General features: G+C 41.8%; 1 protein-coding gene across 1 annotated transcript; it reads left to right on the forward strand.

Moving 5' to 3' along the window:
• Positions 1-413: 413 nt before the first annotated feature.
• Positions 414-6862, forward strand: rps19 (ribosomal protein S19). The gene is made up of 6 exons (XM_050046598.1): positions 414-590; positions 1420-1490; positions 1702-1802; positions 2682-2865; positions 3578-3632; positions 6821-6862. The coding sequence occupies exons 1-6, from the start codon at positions 438-440 to the stop codon at positions 6848-6850; spliced, it is 594 nt and encodes a 197-aa protein (XP_049902555.1). The 5' UTR covers positions 414-437; the 3' UTR covers positions 6851-6862.
• The last annotated feature ends 4109 nt before the right edge of the window (positions 6863-10971 follow it).

Below are 10971 nucleotides of genomic sequence, written 5' to 3' on the forward strand. Positions count from 1 at the left end.
GTCTGCCAAAAGGGCAAAGCTCCAGGTGGGGGCACGCTGAGTCCAGTTGAGGGGGGCTCTGTTGAACAATAGCTACAAATCAGAAACAGACATTAGAAACTTTTGCCTGGTGCAATTTAAATACAGCTTGAGTACGCTTGTTGCTTAATTGTGGAAGTGGAGACCCTGAGGGCAGGGGGCATACAGATTACACACGCAGAATCATAATAAGTAAACATAATTATAATAGCTTACATTCATCCTTTCTGTCTGCCCTCAGTTTAAAGATAATACGTGTGGTACTAGAATGTATCCTAACTTAAAATAACCTCTTTGTGTGAGCATATTTCCAAATCTAACTGCTTAAGTAGGCTTAACACAGTAAAGGCTGTATTTCGGTGAATAATAAGGGAAATCAGCAGCTTCTTCTTCTCTGTCACAATTAGGCGAGAGTGTGGATGAGAGCAAAGACGCTCTATCACTTTTCTCAGCAGAGAGGCACCGGTGAGAAAAACAACGCTCCAGTCTCGCGATACGGAACGAGATTTGCCCGTTTTAACATCAGTTGGAAACCCCGTTCCACCCTCTTCCCTTCGCTGTCCACAAGCAAGGTAAAGCGCTAGATTTCTTCCGCTGCTATATGACGTTAAATTACCTAAAATTTCTCGCATTCACACCCCAGAAGTGGTCAGGTAGCGTATAACGGTCAGATTAATAAAATGGTTGATCTTAACGCAAGCGTGTTAGACGTGTTGACTTTATTTTTACGAAGATATACCAGAATGTAGCGCTCATAGCATAGGACTGTTTGTAATGGCTGCCCCCATGCTACCTCGTTGAGGCCTGCTAGCTAGTGGCTAGCGGTCCTGCGATAGCCGTCTGTATATTGCAGAAATGTAAAGTAAAAATGGATAATGTCAAAATGGACGATTCTTGAATTGTATTGTGATAGCAGTGAATTGTCTGCTGAAAATGGCTGGGGTTCACGACTGAAAAGAGCTTAGCCTGAGACGGAGCGATAGCGTTAGCCAGCTAATAGGCGCTCACACCCCTGCTGTTACGGGAGCTAATGCCGGTTAAACGCGTGTAGCTGAGAGCCAGCCCACATGTCAGCCTTAAAGTTGTTGGATCAATACTTGGATTGTCAAATTAGTATTTCGACTTAGTGCTTATCACATCAGTAGTGAAGCAGAGTGGGTTTGTTATGCCTCATAGTGCCTCGCGCATCATAGTTGGATTTATAACTAGAGGCAACCGATGTCGGTATTAGCCGTTAGCATTTACTGTACAATGTCAGGTCACGTTGTTGGTATCACATAGTACACAGCATCATTTAAGAAGATAATAATTGTGTGCATGAGTAACCAATTTTAAGTCTATTCCAGTGTATGCCCGAAGATGTTAAATGTAATGTTGGTGTCCTTTCCGCATCTTTTTCAGATGCCAGGTGTCACAGTGAAAGACGTCAACCAGCAGGAGTTTGTCCGTGCCCTGGCAGCCTTCCTGAAGAAGTGAGTGATATTATTTTTATAAATCATACACACAGTCTGTGTAGTTTTCAGTGGACTTGGTCCCATCCATAATTTACTAAAATGTAATGTGTAGGTGTATGTAGTGCTAATAAGCAGTGTTGCATCACAGCAAAGGATACTTCATTCAAACATAATGTGTATATTTGGTTTTGTGGTTTAGAATTAACTGAAACTTCTTGTCTGCTCCCAGATCAGGAAAGCTGAAGGTGCCTGACTGGGTGGACCTTGTCAAACTGGGTAAGCACAAGGAGCTGGCCCCCAGTGATGAGAACTGGTTCTACATCAGAGCTGGTGAGTCCACGTATTTATGTCCAATTCACTGTATTTTTGTTTATTGTTCATATATCAAGTTGTTTGCAACAAGTATGCATACAGTGGTGCAGTGTTATTCAACCACATGTCGCTGTTGGAAATTGATGCAGCTCCCCTGAATGACACTCACTGCATTTTACGTCACTAAAGGATGTATAGAAATTTGTTCACATGGCAGTTGGTGGCTGTAATGAATGCAGCATGGGCTTACCTGGCTCAAAGCACAAAGCTGCTGTGATTTGATTGCCAATTCAGTGTGCCTTTTATGGCGGTTTAAAGACTGTTTTTGCAGTCCCAGGATTGATTGACAGCTTGTGTAAGGAGTATACCTTGATTTAACAGTTACCTCAAATAGCCCACTTATCCTTGGTGATACAAAATCATGCAAGTTGTTGTGGTATTTACATTAGATGTCTGCAAATGAGACCTGACACCTAATAACTACGCTGATGGTGTACCAAGGCCATGTTCTCAAAATATGTGTGCATTCAGACCTTGAAAATAAAAGGAAATGATGGGGAAGATCATTTATGTTCATCATTTGGCTTCCATTTCCAAGATGGTTAAGATTCAAGTGATTTCATCTAATGCCATATCTTAAAGGTGTAACTAAATGTAGCGTTAAATGCTCACTGCTTGGGGATGATGAAGTGAAGCTCTTCACTGTTTATTTCTGGCTTCAGTGGCTTGCTTATGAAACATGAAATCACACTACTTATTTATCTTCTGTCTTCTTAGTAAGGTCACAAGCTCACTTGTCCAAACAGCTCTATTTTACCATTTTGAGAGGGAAACATAAACGCAGCATATTGTTACTGGTGCCGCATTTTAACACCCTCATCTCTCCTGCTCCCACAGCGTCCACAGTCCGCCACCTGTACCTCCGTGGAGGTGCTGGTGTTGGCTCCATGACAAAGATCTATGGAAGTCGCCAGAGGAACGGCGTGTGCCCTGCCCATTACAGTGTAGGATCCAAGAATGTGGCCCGCAAGGTGCTGCAGGCCCTTGAATTACTCAAGATGATTGAGAAGGATCCCAATGGGTGAGTGCCTCTACTTGTATTATCCACTAGATACGATGTTACATTTAAAGCTAGACATGTTTAACTGTTCATTTGTTGAAAAGAGCCTGTTTGAGTGGCAGTTAGTGTCAGGAACACACAGTTGCATTTGCAGATTAGTCTTGTCTGTATACTCATCATGTATTATCATTATATATGCAGTCTGAGCTGTATGTATTAGTTGGCATATGCGTGATGTGGTGTGTTTTGTGGTATGTGACTGTGCAGTAGTTGACACCTTGTTCTACTCATGTGGTCACTCATTCTTGCAACACCGCAGTTTTAATTTTTGAAGAACCGCATTGTAAAAAAAAAAAAAGTCCATTAATGTGATGCAGGATGACTGAAACCTCTAAATGCATAAGCTTAAATTTTGCTTTGTGATTCAGCAATGAATATGTAATGACACTGTAACGAGGGAACTAATTGATTGGCTTGGTTTATTCAGTTCAACTAGATAGAAGAATGAAATTACATTTTGAATTGCCTTTGTTACAGGGTTGATAATGAGTGATTTTTTTTTTTGCTAGTGTGTATGGATGGAGTTTTGATATGTAGCTTTCCCTGACTGTGAAACTGTGGTCAATGTGGCGTAAAGAAGTAGTTATTGAGGGCGTAAGCATTTTGTGTATTTTTTGACAAAGTTATGTTTCCTCATTTTCTTATTTAATTTTTGCTGTTCTTTTTCTCTCAGTGGTCGCAGACTTACCGCCCAGGGAACCAGAGATCTGGATAGAATTGCCGGCCAGGTGAGAAACTGTCCTGTTGTCACTAATTAAGCTGACATACACACATGAAATTAACTTGAGTATTTGAGTACTTGGATTTTAGAAAAAGCCTGCGCAAAACCATACATAGAGGCCTAACTTTACTAATTATATTGTTTTCTACTTTGGTTATTACGCCTTTCCTGGATGCAACTTCATTATCCTAGGTGCCATGTACTGTTTGAAACAACTAGTGCAGTGAACTGATTAAAGTACAAATAAATGAAGGGGTGGGGGAAAAAAAACACTTAGCTACCATGATTTTTTTTAATCTTTATTTAATGCCTGAATTGATATAATTTACACACAGAGGTGGAAGAAGTTGCAGCTTTTAGTGTGAGTAACATGATGTCATATCTGTCAAGAAAAACAAAGCCAAAGTGGGAAAGCAGATGGTAGCAGATGATCTGGAGACGGACCTGTGGCCGCTTACATAGAAACGCTAATTCAGCCAGCCCAGTGTGAACCCCGTGCTGAGGCAGCAAACTTTCTGTTGCTGCTGTTACACACATTAAACCCAGCCTGCTGTCACCCCTGGCGCTGGATGAATTCGTGTGGCTACAGCTGCCACTGTGAGCTCTGTCTCTGGAGCTTCCGTGCACTTATCCTCTGGCTAATAGTCTCCTAGCAGCACAGAGTGAGGCTGAAAGACCGTGGGGTGCGTGAACTTCCTAATTCCTCTCATTTGTGGTCTGATAAATGGAAAGAGATGGTAAGGGCAGTGTGAGGGCCTGAGTGAATCAATGCACTGCATGCAGCTCTACAATGGAATAAGATGTTGCGCGTTTTAAGTTCTAAAAAGACGTAAAAAGGCAAATTTATTTAATAAAGCACCCTTAACAGAGCAAGGTCACGAAGTACTTCACTGGAATAAAAGTGCTTAAAAAAAATCAGTAAAACATTTTTTAGTTTATTTCACTGTGCAGTGTATGCAGCTGTTGAAAAAAGAGACTGACAAAATGTGTATTTTTAGGGAACATGACATACTGTTTTTACGCTGTTTCAACTTTTCCCCTTAATTGCATGAAATCATAATATTGGCTCACAAAACTTGTAGAATTCCAATACTTACAAATCACAATACATATCGAATCAGCACCCAAGTATTTATGGTATTGAATTGGACAGTAAGACTATTGTCCTACCCCTATAAATTAGTAAATGATGGTATTGTAGTAATGCATCCAAAATTGTATAAACATATACTTGCAACAATGTGCATTTACTCATAGTAGTATGTCTTGTACTGTGTGTAGTATTTTAACATTTTGCACTCATCGCCTGTGGTGCACAAAGGGCCAAGCCTGACAGACTGAAATAATTAAGGTTGACAGAAAACAATGGGTGGGGTGCAGAAACCGGTTGTAACAGACATGTTTTTTGCAAGATGTTGATTACACAAGGACAGTGTCGTTTGGAGTGAGTGTTTGTTGTATCTAAAACAGACAGGTCCCTTTACTGATGTTTCGTATGAATACTAATGTGCGGCATCTGCTCTCATACTGTTGAAAATGCAAACTATCTGCATCTTGCTTCAAATCCGTGCACATTATAACACAAATTGTATTGTACTCGTGATGCTACTTGTGACATGAAACTGATTTGCATTCCTCTGTTTAATGCATTCACTGTGCCTCGCCATTTCTCCGCCACCACCTTGACATGCTTCAGTTTGTTTTGCATTCAACTTTGTGACCAGTGTACAGAATAAACAGTCAAATAACAAACTGAGCCACAGTACATATAGGAGATTAACCTAAGTCTGTGGAAGGAGTTATGTGTATTGTGATCGTGGCCTTGGATGTTTTAACGTGACATTTGCAGTAAGAGCACTATCTGAATGTAGCTGAGTTGTTGTACATTTTGTCTGACAGCCGTGAACAGTTTGGTGGCAGAAAATTGAATCCTACCAGACCCCTCTACCTGTGCCTCTACTTGTTTCCTACTGTCTCAATAATGAAAAAACTCAAAGGGTTGTGGACTTCCCACTGCTTTAAATGGTTACTATTGTGCCGAGGAGCTTCAGTATGTATGCTACAGCCCGTTCTAACCTGGCAGAATTTAAATCGTCCAGTATCAGGCTCCCGAGCTGTTGAATGAATATCATCTCAACCTCACGCTGGCCAGGCAAAGGTTGTTGTTTTTTCAGTGGCTGGCTCCGTATGACACACAGTGGCATTTTATGTTATGTTCAGACGCACCCGGGGTGGTGCCTTAAGCGTGTGTGATCACAGAATTACCATCCCTTTGCTTTGATGCGACACCTTGTCTGTTACGAGAGTACACGGCCCCAGTGTGACTTCAGCATGCAAGGCTTTTTTAAGGAACTTGTCCTTGGGCAAATTTTCCTCTGCCAGCCAAGTGAGTTATGTGTCTTGTGTGGCACACTACTGGCATTGTTTGTTCGCCTTCACTAAAAAACAAATCGCAGTTGGGCCTTGTCAAAAATCAGGAGAGGCAGCAATGTTGTGATAATCCAAGGGTAAAAGGGGTAAACATGTGGAGGGAATTTCACGCTTGGCAAGTCCGCCGTATGGCATCAGTTTTCTCCTTGTTTACCCATGCTAATGAGCAGTATGCAGATGAGCAGACCTGGGCCCAGCCCCGCCTACCTGCTGCACAAAGCTGGCACAAAGCATGTTGGTGTGGCTCCGTTACCTCTCCACAAATCCCCCTTGTGTGTTGTAGAATCTGATGGCTTTTTAAGAGATTGATGCATTTTCGTTTGCAAGCACAGTCTCTGCCATGTACTGTCAGTAGAATATTCATAATGTTTTTGGCAGCAACTGAAACAGTCTCTCCTCCAAACTGTGTTCACTCAAGTCCCCATGAAATTGCATTTTGATAGCATCTTACCTCCTTAAGTTGCACATTTCCTGTTCAAACACAGTATTGCAGTGGGCCTTAATGTGGTGAGAAATTTACAAGTAAACAGTAAACCAATTGAATATTAAGCAGATGGGAAGTTTTATTTGATTGTGATTGATACAAATGAGTTTTAATAGTTGGGATCATTTGCACCAACTGTGGCAGCATGATGAAACCATTAAAATGCTATTCCTTTTCCACAGCAATTTGTTCTTTCTGAGGAGAACAAGTTTTCAAAGACACTGCAACACCTTGTCTGCTCTTGGACTTGACTTATGCCTCATGTTTTTGTTTTTCCACAGGTCGCAGCTGCAAACAAGAAAACTGTTTAATAAATCTTTTTTGGAGAAAGTCAAACGCTGTGTGCTCTTTGTTTTTAACTTATGTGAACAATGATGATGAACCTGAGGGCGTTAATGGTCTGCGCCGTATTTTGAATTACTCCGCTCACCTTGTCTGAGAAAGAAATTGCTTGAATCGGTCTTTGTGCTCATATTTCACTGGAGTTGTTCAGGTTTAGCCAAATTTATTGGCGAGGGAGAGCAAATTTAAAAGGGCGAGATAGTTGACCTGATCAGCTATTTTCCGCTAAAGTGAACACTTGGAATTCAGCTGGCTGGAGGAAGCAAGCCGCTGCATGAAATCATCCTTAGCTGGTTTCTGGCCGCCTGGTTTAAATGTCATTTAGTGGAAAGGGCAGCAAATGGCCACTGGTTGTTTTCAGATCCTCATATCCTTTAACCAGCAAAAGCTCACCGCAGGGTGCGGTTTCATTAAGCAGTTTGAAAAGGCTTCCTGGGAGCTGCTCCATCACTGAGCCAATACAGCCTCTCATCAGTGGCCAAACGCTGTCCTCTGTCACAATACACTTAGGCTTCCTTATTAAGCCTTTTTTTTTTTTCACCCTGCCACTGTGTTCATGTATCACACATAGTTTGTACAGATTGATCCACGATACCATGACAACCAAGGAAAATTGCTCAGTTAATAAAGGCAGATGATTACATTTCCATAACCAACACAGTTGACAGTTCAATAGCTGCTAAGGAATGATGTCATGATTTAGCAGTTTCATTCAGGGCCACAGTGCCACCTAGAGACTGAAGCGAGCAGCAGCAGCTTCCTTAACCAACTTGACAACGTTAATAGCAATGATCAAATGCTGTACATTTATTATTTTACACTGTAGCTGGCAAGATGCGTGGGATGTTTAGGAAAACTCAAGAAGCTCAGCCTGTAGTTATTTAAAGTGTGTGGGTGGTGCGCTGCTCATTTAAAGCCGGCCATTACTGCCACTTCATGTGTGCCTAATTTGCCTCATTAAAAAGTACATACTGAATGTGAGTATGGGTGAGACTTAAACCGCCCTTTCTAAAATATATGGCTTTGAAATATTGGTTTCAGTCTAGTTGAGCTGATGCAATGTCTTGCCCTCTTCTGAGGAGACATGCACGTTCTGCTGCACAAAGCTCAATCAGTGAGAGCACTTGACTGATTTAATTTGGCGGTGCTTCTGAAATCCTGCAGAGGGTGCCAAAGCCTATAGAATATCTATCAGGCTATATATGCACTTTGGGGTGATTGCCTCTAAGGTGCCTACTCATGTACTAAAAGCAATAGCACTTGTTAAATAATGGCAGCGTTCTGTTTCTGAGTAACAGTAAAAAGCCAGTTGTTGGAAATGGATGCAGTATTTAAAAAGAAGCCTGACAATTTAGCCGCTGAATATGAGATGCAGATGGGTGCGCAGTCATGAGGGTTACTTGATTCTCTGCTGTCTGCAGTTTCCCCCTAAATTTGTTTAGCTCCAACATTATTGTGTTTATAGTAACAGCTTCAGGAGCTTCCACAGAGAAGTGTAATGCGTCGGGCCAATTGACTGTAAAACATCCAATCTGTTTTCTTTCTCATTTTCAATTTGGGCCAGTGGAGCTTCATGTGCGGGTTTTTTTCCTTCTCATTCCTCAACTCGCCTTGAGGCAACAAAACTACAAGCACAACCAAATGAGAATGGGCGGGGGGAGCGTGGTGTGTTCACGTATATATCTGTGTCCCCTTTGAGATAATACAGATTGCTTTTATATTGTTGACTCAATTCATGTCCAGATTTGAAGAACAATAACCAGAAGGCATTGTTTGCCGACAGAGCTGAGCTGTTGTACACAACCTGCTGTGCTCACTGTGTGTGTGTGTGTGTGCGTGAGCTTATACTTTGGTCCCTGTGTTTGCAAGATATCATGTGTTGCAGATCCCTGGACAATGAGCCTGCTGTGCTTTGCTAGTCTGTCAGCCACTGTATGTGTTTGTGTACAGTACACACAACACACCTCGCGCATAATGCAGTGTGGAGCGCTGCCCTGTCCAACTGAGCACACGGCTAATCTATCATGTCAATCACCAGAGTCTTCATCAATTATTCCGCACGTCTCTCAGGAAATATTCAACTCTGGTCTTTTTATACACCCTGTCTCCGTCATCTCCATCTTCCTCTCCTCTGTCCGCCCGCTCTTTTTTTTTTTTCTTCATTTGGAGACCAGCTGTTTTTTCATGAACACCTGAACCTGTCTCTCCCTCCCCCTTTATGATCCCTCCTTTTTTTCTACCCTGTAATTTGCAATAGAGAGAAGGATAAACATGTCCTTGAGTGGTAGAGAGCAATGTGTGGAATCCACCAGAGGAGGTCTGCCATGTTTGTTCATGCGCTACTGTTTCGACTCTGTGTGTGCATGTGTGTGCGTGCCCACCTGTGTGTGTGCTTGGTGCATCCATATTTGCTGTTAATGTGATTTCAGCTCCAGTCAGTCAACTTGTTTGTGCACCGATTTGTCATTGTGTGCAGCGTAATTATCAGCAGGCGTCACTATAGCAATTACCGCTGTGGAACAATTACCACTTTAACAAATGCACATCCAAGTGGTTTGTTGTGCCTGGTGTGTTTTGTGGAGGTGGCTGCACCTACCCACTCTCCCAATTCTTTGGCAGCTCAGCTTGATCACACTGAGAATGGATGCAGACCTGCCTCTCACCTCCTCAGGGCTGGAAACAGCAGATAACTAAGAAATGTCTCCGCTGCACAAGTCTCTCTAAAATAGAACCACTATCAGGAGCGCTCCTACACACACACATATACACATTGTCAACCCACAGCTTCATGCCCTCTGGCATGTTTTCCCCAGAAGACAAGACATACCTCAGAAAGTTTCCCAGCATTCCCGGTCTCTGGCATATTGAGTTAGCTGAGTTTTCTTTGGGAGAATCTGGCACAGATCCCACAGAATACGCTTCTGGGTTAGCTGAGATAACATCAGCCCTTCCTGTCACACAACACAATGCTTTCCTCACAAACTACATTGCCTTCTTATCAGAAGCATGATCCTTTGTTTCTAAACAGCTATTGTGGACTTTCAAAACCCCAATCTCATTCACTTGTGTGCTGAAATGTTTTTTGTAGAGATCATATAAGCTCAAGTATTTAGTTCTGTCCTTGTTGTAAAACTTGGGCCTTAATTAAGACTTAGTGTACAAGATGGTGGTTAAAGGGCCATTTTCAGAACTCATACATGTTATTCCTATGGTCCAGAGACAGTCCAAAAATATTAGGAAACATGAACAACTCGCTCAAAACTGCAAAAACTAAAGTGCTGAACTCAAATTTGTGATGTCATCAAGTATAAAGTCTGGAACTGCTCTATAGACCAGGAGTCTTAAGTGTTTTTCAGGCTAAGGAACCCTAAGCTGGGAGAGAGACGGAGCAGGGACCCCCTACTTCATATAGAAAATTGAGTTGCATATTAAACTGGTCCTCCAATAAAGTGAAGGGCAGCTTAAAGTTTCATGAATAAGCATACTTTTATATGGAGCATAAAATAACTTGACAGATTCACATATTTATACATCATGGATCCATTTGACAAGGATTCATGGTTAACAGCCTATCATTGATGCTATCTACTGTATGTTAAATGTTCTTTTCATTATCTTTTTATAAATAAGCTGATATATCGTCAGTTTTAAGATGGTTTCATGTTAATGTGCATTTTTAGAAAATTAATTGGGAAAGACGTTACAGATAGTATGCAATTAACAGGAGAAGTGAGGGCAGACTATTTGTCTTAAGCCCTATTCGGATAGGATTAGTTTTACATAGGTACGTGGGGAAAAGTAATAATTACCAGAGATTTTAGTCCCGTCTGAATGTGCCATGTCAGTAATCATTACCGCACAATGTCAGTAAAGATTACCACGACTTTTACCTTCTGTACAAAGGTCCCGGAAATTACCTCTGGTAATACTAATCCCATGCGAATAGACCAGCAGTAAATCTGTGTGTAGATATTTCGTCATATCCTGTTTCCAAGTGTTTTTTGCGGATTTTCAAGCATGGAGGCTCTTGAAGAAGCACACAGTTTTGCACTTCACAGTCGGACAAGTCTGTGTGAAACCTTAGGTACTG

Source organism: Epinephelus moara, chromosome 6 (assembly GCF_006386435.1).
Source record: "Epinephelus moara isolate mb chromosome 6, YSFRI_EMoa_1.0, whole genome shotgun sequence".
Classification (NCBI taxonomy): Eukaryota; Metazoa; Chordata; class Actinopteri; order Perciformes; family Serranidae; genus Epinephelus; species Epinephelus moara.